This window comes from Passer montanus, unplaced genomic scaffold (genome assembly GCF_014805655.1).
Source record: "Passer montanus isolate IOZ18808 unplaced genomic scaffold, ASM1480565v1 scaffold179, whole genome shotgun sequence".
Taxonomy (NCBI): Eukaryota; Metazoa; Chordata; class Aves; order Passeriformes; family Passeridae; genus Passer; species Passer montanus.
In genome coordinates this window covers 216,849-236,536 of record NW_024365270.1, presented here as the reverse complement: position 1 = coordinate 236,536, position 19,688 = coordinate 216,849, and the positions used below count along the sequence as shown (strand labels likewise).

At 51.7% G+C, this 19,688-nt stretch overlaps 1 protein-coding gene across 3 annotated transcripts in view; it reads right to left on the bottom strand.

Annotated features, from left to right (window-relative positions):
• Window positions 1-19,688, bottom strand: part of SKAP1 (src kinase associated phosphoprotein 1) — a 61,785-nt gene that overhangs the window by 14,722 nt on the left and 27,375 nt on the right. For all 3 annotated transcript variants that reach the window (XM_039704710.1, XM_039704711.1, XM_039704712.1), the window contains exons 5-9: window positions 2,955-3,032; window positions 2,226-2,309; window positions 1,725-1,849; window positions 997-1,060; window positions 447-605 (exon numbers count right to left, since the gene is read on the bottom strand). In XM_039704710.1, the coding sequence (XP_039560644.1) occupies window positions 447-605; window positions 997-1,060; window positions 1,725-1,849; window positions 2,226-2,309; window positions 2,955-3,032 (510 nt within the window). The remainder of the gene's footprint in view (window positions 1-446; window positions 606-996; window positions 1,061-1,724; window positions 1,850-2,225; window positions 2,310-2,954; window positions 3,033-19,688) is intronic.

Here is a 19,688-nt window from a genome sequence, read left to right as displayed (position 1 = left end):
TGCATGGAAGTCCATGGAAATCCATGGAAACCCATGAAAATCCGTGAAAACCCTTGCCCAGCTACCTCAGGAAAGCTGGAAAACCTAATCCGTGGAAATCCTTGAAAATCCATGAAAACCTATGGAAAACACATGGAAATCCGTGAAATCCTGTGGAAATCCATGGAAATCCATGGAAAATCATGAAAACAGATGAAACCCCGTGAAAATCCATGGAAATTCATGAAAACTCTGAGGGCTGCTCCAGCAGAATCTCCTGATCCGAAATTCCCAGAAAAACAAGGTTTGGATTTGGGAGGTCCATCAAAAGCTTGGGGTAAAGAAATGGGATAAAACCTTGGAATTTTGGGTGGGTTAAAGGGGAGATGTGGGAATGGCGCCGGTGCGGGAACGGCCAAGGTTTCCTCTCGTTTTTCCAAGGAAAAGTTGGGAATTTGGGAGCTCACCTGGCAGCACCTCATAGATGTCATCGCCTTCCAGCTCCGGCTCCTCCGGATTCAGGGTGGAATTTTGGGAATCGTTCATGGAATCGGAGCTGTCCCGGTCCTTGGAGAGATCTTCCTCCTCCTCCTCCTCATCGCAGGGAATGGTCATGGAGCTGAGGTCTGCCCGGAAACAGGGAAAAAGGGATGGAAAAGTGGGAATTCTGCTGATTCCAGAGGGGTGGGATGGAGATCCAAATCCTGCACCCAAGAACGGGCAAAACACCAAGGAAAAACCCAAGGAAAGATGGGAAAAAATCAAGGAAACGTGGAAAATCCCAGGAAATAACCCCAAATTCAGGGATGAATCCTGAAGGGACACAGGGGGAGGGGAGCTGGGCAGTTCCAGAGGTTCTGGAAAGTTCCAAAGGTTTCCAGAGAATTTCTGGAATTTACTCCGTCTCCAGCTGGAGCAACTCCCCACAAATCCAGGTGGGGGTGGATGGAAAGCCCCGATCCAGGTGGGAAAACGCTTCCCAAAGATGCCAAAAACCAGGAGCCGCTCCAGACTCACCCCTGAGGAGGAACTGGATCTGCTCCACCCAATCCTGCGCCTCGGCCGGGCTCGGAGCTGTGAACTGCCGGGAGAATCCGTTACCCCGGGATCTGGGATTTGGGATTTGGGATGAGGGGACAGGGATCCACCATTCCCAGCCCCGGGGCAGCGGGAAAAGCCATTCCTGGGATTTATCTCCTGGCTCCAATTGGGAGCGGAGCACAGCCAGAATATCCCAGGAAAGCTGGAAAACCCAATCCATGGAAATCCATGGAATTCCATGAAAACACATGGAAACCCAGGGAATTCCATGAAAACCCATGGAAACCCAAGGAATTCCATGAAAACCTGTGAAAATCCATGGAATTCCATGAAAACCCATGGAAACCCAGGGAATTCTATGAAAACCTGTGAAACTCCATGGAAACCCATGGAATTCCATGAAAACCCAGGGAATTCCATGAAAACCCAGGGAATTCCATGAAAACCCGTGAAAATCCATGGAAACCCATGGAAATCCATGGAAATAAATGGAAATCCTAGCCAGGCTATCCCAGGAAAGCTGTCAGGTCTAATCCATGGAGATCCATGGAAGTCCATTCCCATTTCTCCCCGATATTCCTGTTTCACCCCCCCCAAATTCCCATTTCCCCCACCAATCCCATTTTTTTCCCCCAGAATTTCCGTTTTTCCCCAAAAAAAATCCCATTTCCCCCCAAATTTCCCATTTTCCTGCCATTTCCCACCTCGTAGGAGCGTTTTCCGGGACAGAGCAGCTGGAAGCAGCATTTTCTCCGGGAATCTTTCCGGAGCTGGGAATCCAGGTGGGCCTGGTAGCACTCGATGGGAAAGGAGCCTTTGGGCTGCTTGCCTGGGAAAAGGGAATTGGGCAAAATTTGGGATTTTCCAGCTTTTTTTCCAACCCTGGATGCAGCTCAGGGGGGTTTGTCCATGGAGGGAAACTGAAGCAAGCGGCTGGAAAATTCCAGGAAATGGGAATGACCAGAAAATTCTGGAAAAAGAAATGGATGGAAAATCTGGGAAATGAAAAATGGCTGCAAAATTCCAGGAAAGGGAAATGGCCAGAAAATTCTGGGAAAGAGGAATTGCCAGAAACTTCCTTTTGCTCTAATGGAAAAAGACCCAAATCCAGCTGTGATTTCCCTTTCCAGGAGCTGGGAATTGTGGTTTTCCATGGTCAGATGTCTCTTTTCCACCCGAAATCTGGGAATTCTTTTCCCACTCACTTTTCTCGTTGGCATAGTAGAGGAAATTCCGTTGGGTGAGGACGCACCAGCGTTTGTGCCAATCGGAGCCGAAAAAGCTGGGCTCTGGAAAACACGGAAAAATAGAAAAAAATTGGGGAAAAATGGGAAAAACCAGGAAAAATCAGGAAAAGCAGGAATAAGACTCAATTTTATTCCTTTGGGATGTGTCTGTCATGGATTCAGTGCGGCCAGGGAACACGTTTAGGGTTAAATCTCTGGGAAATGTTGTTGAACCAGAGATTAGCGGGAGTTAAGCCAGGCCTAACTCCGAGCTGAGCTCAGGGAAAAGCCAGGAGCTGTTTCTGCCTCTTCCCATCAATAATTCCCGAGAAAATCCCATTAGGGAAGGGAATAATTTGTGGCTTTCACGGGAAAAGAGAGATAAGGCCGAGGCTGATTCCGAGCCCGGCTCTTATCTCCGCATTAAATGTGGGATGATCCCGAATCCCTGGAGCTTTTCCCGGCTTTTTCTCCTCATTAGTTTTGCCCTCCAGGCCTGGGCCGGGCTTAATTTAATTCCAGGATTTAATTTGGATGCTCTGGAAAAGGGAATGAGCCGGGCAAGGCACTGGAAAAACCTGGAAGCTCCTGCCGGTGGAAATCCGTGGATTTCCTGTCTTTTCCTGGTGTTTTTAGGCTGGAGATTTGGGATTTTCCCAAATTTTCAGGTGGCAGCCCTGGATCTTCTCCTGGAATTCCAGGCTTTACCTCGGGATCTTTTCTCCAGGTATCCTTGCTTCAAAATATTCCCGGAATCCTGGACGGGCCGTGGGATCTCCTCCAGGCCTGCAGGGAGCAAAGCAAAGGAAAACCTTGGAATTTGCTGTTCCCATTCCCACATTCCAAGGTTTCCAGCCCCTTCCTTTGGGGAAGAAGCGCTGGGGGTGGAAATCCCAGTTTATCCCGATCCCGCTGATATTCCCACGATTGGGAATAGGGAACAGGGTCTTGGAATTCCGGGATTCAGAGGGGTGAGGCTGGAGCTGCCCTTTTTCCCTGGAATCTGGTTGGGTTATGGACATGGAAATCCCAATTCCCATGGAAAATCCAATTCCCATGGAGAATCTGCCTATGGAATCTCATCCCGGAGCCTGGGAGGGCTCTGCCATTCCCAGCTAATCCCAAAAACCTGGGAATCCTGGGACAGTGGGACATGATCCTGGATGAGCTTTAGGATCCCTTCCATCCCAAATTATCCCCTAAAAAATCCACATAAAAATGAAAAACATGGAAATAAAAATATAAAAATATAAAAATATAAAAATATAAAAATATAAAAATATAAAAATATAAAAATATAAAAATATAAAAATATAAAAATATGGATCCATAACTTGAAAATCCCTGGAATTCTTTTCCCGTTCCCCAATTCTTCCCTAATCCCAACATTCCGAGCCTGGCCCTGCCCGGCCGAGCCCTCCCTGAGCCACAATGAGCCGGAAAGTCCTAAATCATTCCCTAATGGAGCGTCCACCCCATCCATCAGCGGGCGGGAATTCATCCCCATTAATTCCTAATCCATGATAAACTTCCCGTCCTTTCCTGTCCGCGCGGGGACTCCGTAAATCCCGACTTTTGCTCCGGCTCCAGCGGAGCGTTCAGGTGTGCTCCGACCATTCCTCGTTAGCCCGACGGCCTTGTTTTCCCGGGAATGGCCTTGGAGGCCTCGTTTTCTGGGAATGGCCTTGGAGGCCTTGTTTTCCCGGGAATGGCCTTGGAGGCCTCGTTTTCGGGGAATGGCCTTGGAGGCCTCGTTTTCTGGGAATGGCCTTGGAGGCCTCGTTTTCCCGGGAATGGCCTTGGAGGCCTCGTTTTCGGGGAATGGCCTTGGAGGCCTCATTCCGTACGCAGCAAACTTGGGAATTCTGCAGGTGGCAAACTTGGGGAAAAGTTTGGAATTCCAGGAAAACTTGGGAATTCAGGAGGCAACAAATTTGGGAATTTTAGATGCGGCAAACTCAGGAATTCTGGAGGCAGCAAACTCAAGAACTGTGGAGGCAATAAATTTGGGAATTCCAGAGGCAAGAAACTTGGGATAACTCCCCACAGCGGGGCAAAACCGGGGGGACCCCACATTTTTTGGGATTCTGTCCAAGATGACGTTTGGCAGGGCTGGGGAACAGCTTCCATAAATGCCAGCTCATCCCGGGAATCCGCGGAACGCCGGGATCAGCCCTCTGCCCCCGCATCCGGCTGGGCAGCGCGGCCGGAGCTGGAGCGCGGCTTTTCCGTGTTCCTGATAAGGAGCTCATCCATCAGGGCCGGGGGAAGGCAGAAGGGCGGGACCGGGCTTGGATTTATCGGGAATGTGTCATTCCCTCCACACGCCCCGCGGGATAAATGGATCCTCCATCATTCCCGGCCGCTCCGCACCTGCGGCCGCGCGCGCTCCGGGATGACCGGAGCCAAGCCTTTGATGGATTTTCCCGACTTTAATGAACGTAAACAAACAAAGGAGAGAGGGAAACATCAAATAATTCCCGTGACAGCTCCCAAAAGGAGCCGGGAGAGCGGGAAGCGCTTCCCAAAGGGAGCCGCGTTTGATGTGGGATCGGGATTTGTAAACAGCGGCAGCTCCGGATCGCGCCTTATCCAAATATTTCCCTTTCCCAGCGCCGGCTGAAAGTCGGGATTGACGGCTTTGGACTCTTCAACTTTCAGCTTTCACCCCGCGGCTCCGGAGGGAGGGAGGGAGACCCCACCCCCCGTTCCCACTGGAATTCGTTCCCTAATTTCCCCTTGGAAAAGCTGATACGGGGCAGCTGGAGATCAAACTCCCAGTGCTGCTTTCCCCCGGCATTCCCGGTTTTCCAGAGGGTCCCAAGCCCCTCCAAGGACCTCTCAGCCCCAAAGGAGGAGGGAGGGGGGAGTGACCTCAGTTCTTGCCAGGATTTGTTCCCTGATTCCCCCTTGGAAAAGCTGATATGGGACACCTGGAGATCAAACTTGTCCCGCTCTTCCCGCTCATTCCCGGTTTTCCAGAGAGTTCCGACCCTCTCCAAGAACCCCGCGGCCCCAAAAGGAGCCAGAGAGGGAATGGGAGGGATGAGCCCCATTCCTGCAGGGATTTATTCCCAATCTCCCCATGGAAAAGCTGATCTGGGGCACCTGGAGATCAAACTGGAGCCACTCATTCCTGGTTTTCCAGAGGTTTCCACTTCCCTCCAGCCACAGCCCTCATCCATCCCATCCCTTTTTTCCATCTGGGTCAGGAGCCACCCATGGATCCATCCCAGCGGGATGAAGCTCCCCTGGCCAGGGATAAACAGGATTTGGGATGCTGAGCCTTGGAGCAATTCCCAAATCCTGGTGGGATCCTCTCGCCCAGCCAGCCCCTTTTCCTTGTTCCCAACAGGGGCAGCAATCCCAGGGAAAATCCCAAATTTTTGAGAGATGAGGGTGTCAGAGAGCGGGAATTCCAGGTTTAATCCTGAGCTGAAATTCAGGAATAAAAAGAAAGGAATAAAAGGACCTTCCTGCCATAAATATCCCGGGAATTCCCACCGGGACTCCGGGGTTACATCCTGGCTCTTTAAAAATGTATCCCAAGAAAATCAAGCACCTCCATCACCTTCCCAGGAATATTTACAGCCTCTGGGAAGGCCTTGCCAGCAGAATTCCCACTTGGAATTCTCCAGGAGCTGTCAGAGGTCAGCGCGGGGATGGACGCGGCTGAAGGATTTCCCTCCCGAGATTCCAAGGCCGGGAGATCCCAACCCTGGAGCTGCTCCCAAGGGATTCTCCCGGGCTTTGGGGTCGCGTCCCGGGGCAGGATTCAGGGAAAAGCCGTGTCATTCCAAGATTTTGCCACAAGGAAGCAGCAGAAGCTCAGGATTGGAGCCGGGAGAGGGAGCGGCCCCACCGGGAGCGGCAGCGGGGGCTGGGATCCCAAATCCCAAATTTCCCATCCCAAAAGGGGGCTGTGAACCCCGCTGGGATCCCAATTCCCAGATTTCCTATCCCAAAAAGGGGCTGGGAATGCTGGCTGGGATCCCAATTCCCAAATTTCTCATCTCAAAAAAGGGGCTGTGCTGATCCCTAAAACCCCCTGTCCCAGGGGGGTCCAGACCCCCCCTTTTCCCCAGTTTTAGGGTGGCAGCTCCGTCTCCAATTCCGGCTGGGAATTCCAAGGGAAGCAGGTGGGGGTTGGCAGGTCCCTGTCCCCTTCCCTGTCCCTTTTCCCATCCCATCCCAGTCCCCCTAAATCCCTTTTCCCATTTTTGGGGAGGCTGCTCCGTGCCCCATTCCCGCTGGGAACTCCGCGGGAAGCTCCAGCCCCGCTCCCTCCCTTTCCCTCTCCTGACCTCATCACTTTTCCCCCCTCTCCAAAAGTGCTGAGCGCGGCTTTCCCGGGAATTATTTATCCGCGGGAGAAATGATTAAAAAAATTATTGGGAAAAAAAGGGAGATAAAACAAACCATCGATCGCCCGGGCCGCATCCGCCTCTGGGAGCGCTGGGAAGCGACAGCGGATAAAGGATGGCGGGGCCGGAAAACCAGGGAACTGCTTTTTATGGCAGCTCGGATTGCCACAAAGCCATAAATCCGGGATGTGATGGCTCGGGAGGAAAGCCCCAAACGGGGTGGGTTTGGGGAACTTTGGGCAGGAATCCTGGTGGGATCAGAGCCCCGGAACCCCAAAATCCAGGTGGGATCAGGGCTTCAGGACCCCAAAATCCAGGTGGGATCAGGGTTCCAGAACCCCAAATCCAGGTGGGATCAGGGATTCAGGACCCCAAATCCAGGTGGGATCAGAGCTCCGGACCCCAAAATTATCAGAGCTCCAGAATCCCAAATCCAGGTGGGATCAGAGCTCCAGAATCCCAAAATCCAGGTGGGATCAGAGCTCCGGAACCCCAAAATCCAGGTGGGATCAGGGCTTCAGGACCCCAAAATCCAGGTTTGATCAGAGCTCCAGAACCCCAAATCCAGGTGGGATCAGATCTCCAGAACCCCAAATCCCAGTTGGATCAGGGCTCGGGATCCAGGGGGGACATTCAGTCCCTATCCCAAAATCCAGGTGGGATCAGGGTTCCAGGACCCCAAAATTTCCGTTGGATCAGGGGTTTGGGATCCAGGGGGAACACTGGGACCTTATCCCTAAATCCAGGTGGGACCAGGGCTCCAGGACCCCAAATCCAGGGGGCTTCAGGGCTCTGGAACCCCAAAATCCCAGTTGGATCAGGGGTTTGGGATCCAGGGGTAACATTGGGACATTATCCCTAAATCCAGGTGGGATCAGGGCTCCAGGACCCAAAATCCAGGCGGGATCAGGGCTCTGGGATCCAGGGCGGACATTGGGCCCTTCCCCTAAATTCCAGGGATTTGGGATAGCACAGAACCCCAGGAACAGGATCCCATGGGAACGCAGCCCCTCCCCAGCCTCCATCTGACCCCAAACTTCCCCCTGGGGCCGTTCCCTCCTTCCCCCATTCCCCGGGAAGGAGGGACGGGAACAGCACCGGGAATTTGTAACGCCGCGTGCGGAGCTGACATTTATGGGAAATTGGGGAAGTGAGGATTTTATTGCTCTCTCTGTCAGAACCCGCGGCTCCAGCCGAGGCCGGGGAAATGTGGGATCGATAGCCCGGCCTTTAATATCATCCCAGAAAACCAAAAAAAATCATTATCCCGTTATTTTTATTATGGAGTTACGGCTGAAAAATGGGACCTGGGTGGTTTCCATTTCCTCAGCGGTTTTTTTCCAGGTTTTTTTTCCGGGTTTTTTTTCTGGGGTTTTTACCTCCCCTGCTGCCTCTGGATCAAATCCTGCCAGGATGGGAAATGGGATTTGGGTGGGAATGGGAAGGACCTGGCTCTGCTCTGGGGTGGGATTTGGGAGCCCCAAATCTCCAGGATGGGATTTGGGAGCCACATATTTCTGGGATGGGATTTTGGGAATCCCAAAGATTCCCACAGCTCTGATATGGGGATTCTGGGAGTCCCAAATCTCTGGGATTTTGGGATTTTGGGAATCCCAAAGATTCCCACAGCTCTGATATGGGGATTCTGGGAGTCCCAAATCTCTGGGATTTTGGGATTTTGGGAGCCCCATGCCCCTCCTGAGCCTTGGAAAGACAAACTCATCCCCACAAAGTCCCAGACTGGGAGCGGATTCCCACCGGGACAGAATTCCCGATGTCCCGCCGGGGCCTTGGTGGTGTCACCGCTGCTGCCCCCACCTCCCTGCCGGGCACTCCTGGATTCCCGGGATTTATGGAACGGGGAACTCCAAGCCAAAACCCCGACCCCACCTGGAGCCAGGGATGAGACAGAGCCGGGACGGCTCATGGGATCCATGCCATGGTCCCACCTCCCGTTCCAGCGGCTGGGAGGCCGGGACTGGGACGGGAAATCCCAGCCTGGAGCACATTTGGGACACGCGGATTCCCGGGGTTTTATGGAATGGGGGAACACAGAGCCAGCACCTCCACCTCACTCTGGAAGCAGACGGATCCGGGATGGTTTCCGGGATCCATCCTGTCATCCCAACTTTTCCCAGGCTCCCCGGGGGTCTCTGCAGTGCCTGGAACGCCGGGATCAGGGCGGTGAATCCCAGCCTGGAGCAGCATCCCGGCAATCCCCGGGAATCCTCTCCGTGCCCTCCTCATTATCCCATTCCCAGCGGGAAGTTCTGAGCTCCTTCCCGGCTCCCGCTATAAAAAAGTGATGGATGGCAGGGAAAGCTCCGGGAGTTCATCCATTCTCCCATTAAATTTTCCTCTAATTGGTCCCGGAGTCAATCAGGAACTCGCCGGGCAGTGAATTAAGGAGAAGAAAAAGAGGGAAAAATCCATGGAGAGGGGGGGGTCTTTGTGCTGATCCTGGGTTAAAAAATGCTGGATTTGCTTCCAGAGAGGCTGGAATTCCACACCAGGAGGGTCCTGCATGGACTGAGGGATCTCCAGGAGCGGGGAATCAGCCAAGTGCTCCCAAATCACCAAAAACCCTTGGAAAATGCAAGAAAATCTGGGCGGGAGCAACAATAAAGTGATGGGAGAGGGACGATGGGAAGGGTGGATAATGAATCCGTGATATTTCCTGGGACTGGGACAGCATTCCCGAGGCGTGGAAAGCTCTGGGAATACACAGCAGGAATTCCTGGGCTGGTGGCTGGCTGGGAATGAGCTGGGACAGAGCCAGGAGCAGCACCTGGAAGCACCTGGAGACCCATCCCGAGTGTTCCGGGAATACTCAAGGACCAATTGACCATGGAGAATTCCTAAAATTCCTTTGGAAACCTGGAGAGGGGAAAGCTGGGATGGGCCATTCCAGGACCGCATTCCGGAGTCATTCCAGGGCCATTCCACATCCATCCCTGTAGGATTCCGACTCCTTCATCCCTTTGCCGATGGATCCAAAGTTTGGGATTGACACATCCTAACCCCACCTGAGCCAGGGCAGGATCTTCCCTCCTGGAATGTTCTTCTGCTCCCCATTTCCCCCTTTTTTCATGGAATTTCAGAGTGAGATCAAACCTCTCCTTGCCCTCCACCCTCCTCCCACCCCTTCCCATCCCTCCACCCCTCGGGAACACCGGGATCGGCTCGCTCCATTCCCCCTTCCAGGAGCCCTAAATCTCCTGGCGGGAGATTTACGATTCCCATTCCCGTTCTTTACTGCAAATCCAATCGGGCAGTAATGGTGGAACACGGGAACGCCGTCACCCAGGGCTGATGGCTGCCATAAAACCGATGTCATTCCAAACGGATGAGTTTATAAACGGGAACAAACCCTCGGCGCTGACAGGAACATGAAACCCATTCACCATTTAAACGCTTCCCATTTTTTATTCCGGGGATTCGCGGCTGCCGGGGAACGCGGAGCGCGGCTGCGGGGAGGGAATGGGCTCGGAATCCTAAAACTGGGCTCAAAATCACCCTGGACCTGCTCAGTACCCAGCAGGATTTATCCACCCCCCCTTCGGAAAGGCTCCTGGTGACCCCAAGGTGACATAAACCCCAAAAGCAGCCTTAAAACCACCCTTAAAATCGGGCCTAAAACCATCTTGGATCTCAGTATCCAGCAGGGTTTATCCCTTTTCCACTTTGGAAAAGCTCCCAGAGAGCCCAAGGTGTCCAAAACCCTGAAACGAGCACTAAAACCACCCCTAAACCACCCCTAAAGCCACCCCTAAAGCCCCCCTAAGCCCAGCCCTGGCCGTGCCCATTGCCCAGCAGGGTTTTTCCCTTTCCCACTCCAGAAAGGCTCCCGCGATCCCCGCGGACCCCGCGGTTGTCGCCGTGGCGGCGGGCGCGGATCAATCCCCGCTCCAGGTGTGTTTGGATTGCTCCTCCCGGAGCTTTTCCGGCCTCGCCGGGGCTCTTTCGGCACCTCCTCATTTCCCGCAGCAAATATTTATGGACTATTGTCCTGGAGTGAGGGGGGAAAGGGGGGAGCTCCACCTGCTCCCAGAAATCCCTGCTGCTTTTCTCCAGGATTTTTTGCTGGAAAACCAGGGAAAATCCCAAATGGTGGAATGGTTTGGGATGGAAGGGGCTTAAATCCCAGCCTGTTGCATTCCCATTCCCATCCCATTCCATGGGCAGGGACAATTCCCGTTATCCCAGGGTGCTCCAACGTGGCCTGGGAGAATTCCAGGGATCCAGGGAATCTGGGAATTCTCAACTTCTCTGGGAGTTCCTCCCCAAAATCCCACCTGAACTCCTCCTTTTCCACTTGGAACACATTCGCTGTGTCCTGTCACCCCAATTCCCAAAGAAAATATCTGGGATGTCACCCCAAAGGATGGGGAATGTCCCTGCCTGCTGCTGGATCCCAGGAAAAGCCAGAAAATCCAATTTTCCCTCTCCAGTGATGGATTTTCTCCTTCTGGAAAACCGGGATAACACCAGAGAGCTTCTCCTGGGAAGGCCCTGATGATCCTCAGTAGGAAAACGGCCGGAATTGTTCCCTGTTATTTCAGGAATTAGGATCAAGGGAATGATCCTTGATCAGCCGGACCCAACCTTTTGTCTTGGGAAAAGGGAATATCTTTGGCTCCATGGGAGGATTCCTTTGGAGAGATCCGCTGATCCCCGAGGATCCAGAGAATCATGGAATGGGATTGGGATGGGAGCATTCCCCAAGCCCAGAATTCCAGAATTCCAGGAACTGCGAATCCTCAGGGATCTCCTTCCAACCCCCTCCCACCAGACCAGGCTCAGACCATTGATCCATGGATAAAACCACGGAAAACCGGGAAAAAGAGAAGGAAAAAAAATCCCATAAAAATATCCTGGAGCTGGCTTTTCCAGAGCCAGCCATCCCCGATCCGGGGGCGTTCCCTGCGCCCTCGGATCCCACCGGGATCTCCTCCCTTCCTCCCTTCCTTCCTTCCTTCCTTCCTGCCCCGGGAGCAGCCTGGATCCCACCCCGAAGGGAAGGAAGCGCCCCCAGAGCCTCCAGCCCTAAATCCGGGCCCACCCACGGCGGTTCCGGAGCCGGGAGCGTTTCCTCCTTCCCTGAGCAAATTCCCAGCCTTTGGCTCCATCCTGGTTTTTGTTGGGAGTGGGAGCAGCCCCTTCCCTAAAAACCGCATTCCCGCCCCAAAAATCCAGGAAAAGCTGGGGCAGCCCCCGGATCCCAGCCCGGGAAAACCTCCGGAATATTTGTAGCAGGGATCCCAAAATCCTGGGATTAATTAAGGCCCCTAATTAATAACAATTAATTAATGACCAGCTGGCATTAATTAGGAGAAGCGTAAGAGTTTTCCAAAGGTTTTTCCCGTCCTGCCCAGGGCGTGGATGTCCCGGAATGGTTTTAGCTGGGATTTAGAGGGATCCGGGATAAAAACCAGGGAATTTGGAGGAAGAATTGAGCTGAAATCCGGGATTTGGGGTGCTGCAGCTCCTTCCCAGACTGCAGGAACACAGGAGCCCGGGAATCATCCCTAAAGTCCTTTTTTTTTATTTTTAGGGAACTGAGGCCCAGTTTTCCCACTCCAAACCAGGAACACACCAAAAAATCCTGGGAATTTTTCCAGGCTCATCCCTTGAATATTTAACCAAGCCATTTTTTAAGGAAACGCTCCAATCCCGAGGGATGGATTTTTATCCTTTTCCATGTGGGAGCCGATGTTTTCCAGGATGAACGGCCCCTGTTTTCCCAAGCTTTCAAATCCCACTAAATTTCCGTTTCCCTGGAAGAACTCCGCAGAATCCCATAAAATTTGATTTATCCGCCTGCGTGAGCCGCACGGAACCGCAATTTCCAGGATAAATGCCGGGTGTAAATTGTTGTTTATGTCGGATTCCGACCGGCTTTACGAGTTTCCCCGAGAAAACGGGAACTTCCCGCCTTTATTTCTTCCGTCGGAGCCTCCCCTGCCCATGGAGAAATTCCGGGATGGGGGTTTGGCCAGGAATCACCTTTTTTCCACTTTCTTTCCCAGGGGGAATTGTGGGAGTTCTGGGATTTTGGATCGGTTTAAATCAGGAGAATTTTAAGGGAATTCCTGGTGCTGTTCCTGGGGTTTTCATTTGAGGATCCTCCAGGATTCTCTGGAAAATCCTGGTTGGGAAAAACGCTCATTCCCATCCAAAGCTTGGGCACAGCAAAGGGAAAATTCCTTGGGAATGTCGGTGGGAAAAGCCCCTCATTCCCACCCAAATCCGGCCTCGGCCAGTGGAGAATCCCTCAGGAATCTGGCTGGGGAAAACCCCGAATTCCCACCCAAATTCCCGTCACAGCCAGTAGAGAGTCCCTCAGGAATTTCCCTCAGAAAAGCCCCTCATTCCCACCCAACATCCAGCCCCAAAGAGCAGAGAATTCCTTGGGAATCTTCGTGGAATGCTAGGATTCAGGGATGGGAAATTAAACGGGACAAACCCCGAGAAATCCTGGGAAAAGCCAATCCCAAAATCTTCCACGCCACGGGAAGCACCCCAAGTCCTTTCCATGGGGACTCCAATCCATCCTTTCTCCGCTTCCAGAGGGAAGGGACCCCCCCATTCCCTGGGTTCTCCCAAAAAATCCTCAGCACAGCACAACCCCCAAATCCAGGGCAACTTTTCCTCCAGCGGAAAGCCAGGAAAAGGTCAGGGAGCGGGAAAAATAATAAGATTTTCTAACGGCTTCCTTCGGAGCAAAATATTATCCGTTCTCCCGCTTTTTTTCCGGCTTTTATGGAAGGAGATTCTGCCAATTCCAAAGAAAAAGGAGGATTAAAATGAGCTTCTGCACCTTCGGGGGCCCATTTGGAAGTTTTACTGTACGGAGCTGACAGGAAAAATCGGGAATTAATATCCCGGAGCCGCTTCCGAGCTGCAATAGCAATTATTGGACTCCGTGTCCCTGGATAAATAATGGGGCCATTCCGCTAATTAGCTCCGACGATCCCGGCTCCGTGGAAATTCTCCCCCGCTCGGAAAAACAACGCCGGGTTTTCGGGAATGGCGGTTTTTTCCACCTGGAAAAATGGTGGGAAAATGGGGAAAAAATGGGGGGAAAATAGTGGAAAATCCAGGAGTTGTTCCCGTATTTGGGTGTGCAATGGGAGGTGTTGGTGGAAAAATTGGGAATGTTGATAGGGAATTGGAAATGTTATGGATTTCTGATCCCTACTGCATGAAAATCCTTCCCTGCCCAGACAACCAACTGCGGATTTTCAGGAATGGCAGCTTTTTCCACCTGGAGAAACGGTGGGAACATGGTGGGAAAATGGTGGGAAAATGGTGGGAAAATCCAGGGGCTGTTCCCATGTTTGGGTGCAGAACGGGAGGTGTCGCTGGGAAAATGGGGAATGTGAATAGGGAATTGAAAATGTTATGGATTGCCAGTTATTCCTAATAAAATTAAGCCGGTGATTCCTGCTCCCGTGCAACTCCATTAATTCTGGAGGTGTTAACTGGAAGCAGAGCTCATAATTAATAAATTAATTAATCAATCAATCAATCAGCGTTCCAGGATGGTTTTCCCACTTAAAATCCTGGTTTTTTGCATTATTCCATAATTATTTTCCAGCCTTGGGATTGCAACGGGAGCTGTTGTTCTCTGGCACATCCTGATTTATTCCAAGGACAAACGGGATCTCTGCTCCAGCCCACCCTCAGCCCCCAAAGTCCCAGGATCCGACACTCTGGGGATCGCAGCCTCATCCCAAACATTCCAAAATGAAAATACCGAAACCTCGAAGGTTTCTGGACGTTAAATCCCTTTTCCCCACTTTTTTCCCATGCCCCATTCATCCTGGATTTTCCATAGGAACAGATCCCACTCCAAACGCTCCTTGGGATTCCTGGGATCGTATTCCAAGCTCCCTGAATTCCCTATAACCGGCTGATCCCTGGGATTGTCCCAAATCCGCCTTTTCCAGAAGGTTTGGAGCAGGTAAGCAAAACTTTAACCCAGAAATTCCTTTTTCTTTCAAAGCCTTGATGATCCAAGAAATTCCAGGTGCTAAAATATTCCCGGCTCATTCCATGCTTGGAATTCGAGCACTTCCTTATTCCCTTGCCAGCCCACCTGGATGTGCCAAAAATCCCAGATCCCAAATCCCGCATCCCTTATCCCAAATCCCGTATCCCAATCCCGTATCCCAATCCCATATCCCAATCCCGTATCCCAAATCCCACACCCCAATCCCTTATCCCAATCCCGTATCCCAAATCCCGTATCCCAATCCCATCTCCCAAATCCCTTATCCCAATCCCATATCCCAAATCCCGTATCCCAATCCCGTATCCCGGTCCCTCCCGGCTCTGCAGGCAGGGGGCAGTGGCGCCATTTCCCGGAGAACATTCCCAGCTGGAAATCTCCAAAGCGGGAAGAGAAGAAGGACCCGGAATGAACCCCCCAAAAACCACTGGGAATTCTCCCCCTCCACGGATCCACCGACCCCAAAACTTCCCTCAGCAGGGCAGGGACGGAGCCAGGCCCTGAGAAAATCCGGGAATGGGAACTGGAGGTGCCAGGGTTTCATCCTGTTCCCAGAAAATCACAGATTAGGGATTGCACCTCCAATATTCCAAGGGGAGCCTCCAATCCCCTTCCATTCCAGGAATTCCTGTTTTTCCAAAGGCCCCATTGGAAAACCCCACAAATGCCAGGATCCACGGGGAAATCCTGCTGGGAAAGCCATTCCCGCTCGGATGAGCCAAGAACATGAACATCCTTTGGAATAACTCCGCGACCCCTCCTCGGACCCGCGTTCCCAGGACCTGGAATTCCCAGGGATGGCATTCCCTGCTCCCGCCGCGCTTTTGGGATCGGTGCTGCCTCCTCCCCCTCCCCCGCTGCTTTTCCCGGTGTTCCCGGTGCTGGGTCCCAGCCTGGAATTCCCGGCTCTGCTCCATGAGGAGAATTCCCTGACCCTTCTCTCCCCTCAGCCAGAAAACCGGGAATTCATCCCTGCGCCTCTCCTGCTCCCGCTGAGTCCCTCCCTCGGGATTTGGGACTCTGTCCCTAAAAATTCCGTGTGTTTGTTACATTCCTGGTCGGGATCCAGAATTCCCTGCTCATTTTCCCTCTTCCCAATCCCCACATCCCCTGATCCCGGTGATCGTCCCTTTGGATTGGGATTGGGAATAACCAATCCTGGTCTGGGCTGAATCCTTGGGAATGGCTTTTCCTGGCTTTCCCCTGCCTCTGGAATGGGATTAAAGCTCAACACCCCAACATTCCCACTTTTTTCCATGGAAAAAGAAACATTTTCCACGTTTCCCTGAAATAAAGGCCAGCACAGAGCGAGGATTGGTTTTTCCCAATCCTGATCCAGGGAGATGAACCAGGAGGAGAATCCCGAGCTGGGAATTCTGGGAAAATCCGCAGTGGGATGGAGCAGCGTCAGAACTGCTGGGATGGACCTGGGAAAAACAGGGACAGCACCAGGATCGAGGGCTGGGGGATCGGAAAGAGGGAAATTGGGCAGGGAATGCTCTGACGCAGGAATGTAACAAATGCATGGAATTTTTAGGGAGAGAATCCCAAATCCTGGGGGTTCAAGAATTCCCAACAACCTTGGGAGCTTGAAAATCCCAGATCCTGAAGGTTCAGGAATTCCTGAGGATCTTGGGAACTTCAGAATCCCAAAGGTTCAAGAATTCCCAAGGACCCTGGCACCTTTAGGATCCCAAATCCTGAAGACAAAAGAATCCCAGGAAAACCCCACTCCAGCCCTGCCCAGTAAACAAAATCCAGGATTTTCCCCACCCCAAATCCGCCTCCTTTCCCAAATCCAGGATGGGATTTCTCTGTGTGTTCACCTTTCCCATAAAAACCCTTTCCCTTCAAACTTCCTCTGGAAAAGGACGGGAAAAGCTGGATTTTCCCAATTTTTCCTGGATTTATTCCTTGATTATTTTTAACGGGAATTAATCATTCCTGTGGGATCAGGGCTGGAAAATCCTGTGGGATCAGGGCTGGAAAAATCCCTCTCCCTGCCTCAAACCTCACCCTTTTTGTTCTTTCCTTCCCATTTCCCTTCAGAATTCCAGGGATTTGACGGATTTTCCCGTAAAACCCTTCCCAAGCCTCCCAAATTCCCCCAGCCCCGCGCCGGGAGCTGCAGCCCCGTGCAGTTGCCAAGGAAAAAGCCTCAGCGTTCCCAATCCTTCCCAGAATTCCCAATAAAAGCCGAGGCCGTGAACTCCAGGCGGGAATGGCCTGGATTTGACCGCGGGATGACCTCGCCCGACGGCCACCGCCACCATCCGTCCTTTTTTACAGCATTCCCTTTTTTTTCCCTTGGAAAACGGATCCCTAAAGCATCCCTGACCCTGCCCCGGGCACTGGAATTCATCCTGGGAAAGAGGGACGGCTCCTCTTTCACACAGCCCCCGGATTCCTGGGAGAATTCCGGGAGAATCCTGGAAAAAAGGGGGAAAAGAGGATGCGGAGCTCAGGATAAAAGGGAAGGGGGAATCTCAGACCTGCTTCTGTTTCCTGCTGCTGGGATTTGGGGTTTTCCCAAGTAAATGTTAAAAATCCTGATTGAAATATTCCTAGATATTCCCAAATATTCCAAAATATTCCTGTATAAATGTCCTTAAATGTCCCAAAATACAGGCATTTAAATATCCCCAAAGATTCCTAAATGTCCCCAAATATTCCTATATAAATATCTCTAAATATTCCAATTTAAATATCCCTAAATATCCCCAAATATCCTCTTTTAAAATATTCCTAAATATCCCTAAATACCCTTAATAAAATATCCTCTAAATATCCCTTTTAAAATATTCCTAAATATTCCCAAATATCCCAATTTAAATATCCATAATTATCCCAATTTAAATATCCCTAAATATTCCCAAATATCCCGATTTAAATGTCCCTAAATATCCCCAAATATCCCAATTTAAATATCCCTAAATGTTTTTTTCCAGGGATGAATTCCCAGCTCTCTTCCCTCCTTTCCCAGGCAGAATTCCTGATCCGATTATTCCAAGGAAAACGAGGCTGGAGCTGCAATGGGGCAGAACAATTCATCCATTAATGAGGAAAATCATGGAGTGCAAAGGTTGGGAAAACTGGGAGCTTCCCACTTTTCCACCGGAGTTTTCTGCCTTTTTTATGGAATTTACACCAGGAAATTCCAGCACAATCCAAACTCTGGAGTCATCCAGAGGTGCTTTTCTCTGGGAAAAGAGGAATTTGGGGATTACCTCTCATTTTCCGGGCATTTCAGTGACCTGAACCCAAAACCGGAGTTTTGCTGCTTTTCCCACTTTTTTATGGAATTTAGACTGGGAAATTCTGGTGCACTCCTCCCCAAAAGTTGGGAATGCCACATTCCCGAATTCCCATCTCCCCGGGGCTGAAGCTCCGGGTTTTCCTGCTCCTGGAAATCCAAGCTCAGCCGTGTTTGCCGCAGGTTCCCAAAGGAATCCGGCTCCAAATGTCCCCAGAATGTCCCCCCAGCTCCAGCGGAATTCAGGTCCCAAGTATTCCCAAAGTGTCCCCACATTCCCAGAGGAATTCGGCTCCAGAGGATCTCCAGATCCAGAGGGTCTCCTAAAATTCCCCAAATCCCAGCTCAGCCATGGAACTGAGCCCCGCTCTCCTCTCCCAGAATCTTCAGCTCTCCTGAACTCTCCTGAACTCTCCTGAATTCCCCTGAATTCTCCTGAACTCCCCTGAATTCTGAACTCTCCTGAATTCTCCTGAAATCTCCTGAACTCTCCCGAATTCTCCTGAACTCTCCCAAATTCTCCTGAACTCTCCTGAACTCTCCTGAATTCTCCTGAATTCTCCTGAACTCTCCTGAATTCTGAATTCTCCTGAACTCTCCTGAACTCTCCCAAATTCTCCTGAACTCTCCTGAACTCTCCTGAATTCTCCTGAACTCTCCTGAACTCTCCTGAATTCTGAACTCTCCTGAACTCTCCTGAACTCTCCCAAATTCTCCTGAATTCTCCTGAACTCTCCTGAATTCTGAACTCTCCTGAACTCTCCTGAACTCTCCTGAACTCTCCTGAATTCTCCTGAACTCTCCTGAACTCTCCCGAATTCTCCTGAACTCTCCTGAATTCTCCTGAACTCTCCTGAACTCTCCTGAATCCGGATCCAGGAACTTCCTGGCTCCGGAATCCTCAATTCCCACCTCCCGTCCTCACATTCCCACATCCCAGCTGGAGAATTCCTGGCACTGACCCCCCACCCCCGAGCAGCTTTTCCCAGATTTGTCTTTCCTGGGTTTTTTCTCTCTTCCCAGGTGGAGATCCCAGGGAAAAGGCAGACGCGGAAATTCCAGAGGCCAGGAATTGATCAGGGTCCCGCTCCGACCTCTGGGCTCTGAGGAAGGAATTCCATTCCCAGATTTTCCCTGATGGGAATTCCATGGGCTGCCTTTGAGCCGGGCCTACTCAATCCCAGCCCAGCCAGGTTGAGCTCATCCCAAAATTCCAGCGGGGCCACGGGAACAGCCCTCCAACCTCCAAACCTCGGCTGAGCCAAAAAAATCCCGATAAAAATCCGGGATCTTCGGGATGCTGCGCTTTAGGACCAGTGGGAGAATTTAAATATCCCTAAATATTCCCAAATATCCAGATTGAAATATCCCAATTCAAATATCCCTAAATGTTTCCATAAAAATCCGGGATTTTTGGGATCAGCGGGAGAATCCCCCTGGATGGTTCCGTTCCCAGCCCCGCTGACTGCGGGAATTGCCGTTTCCAAGGATACGATCCCCATTCCCTTCCCTCCCCCCGGATTCCCGGGAATTGCTCCGTGGGGATCCCCGTTAACGGCCGGGCTTGGTGAGGGTCCCATCCTGGGGCTCCCTCCGTGGTTTTTTCCATGGATTTTCCATTCCCGCCTGGAGCCGCCGGAGCACTTTGGAGTCGTTAAAGACGTCCCCATCCGGCCCGGCTCCACTTCCCCAGAAACTCTTGGAATATTCCATGGAAAGGCTGAAATCTGGGAAGGGCATCCCCAGATTCCTCCTCTTCCTCGGGAATTCCGAGGAATGGGGAAGAGGGGAATGCACCCGGGATTTGGGGG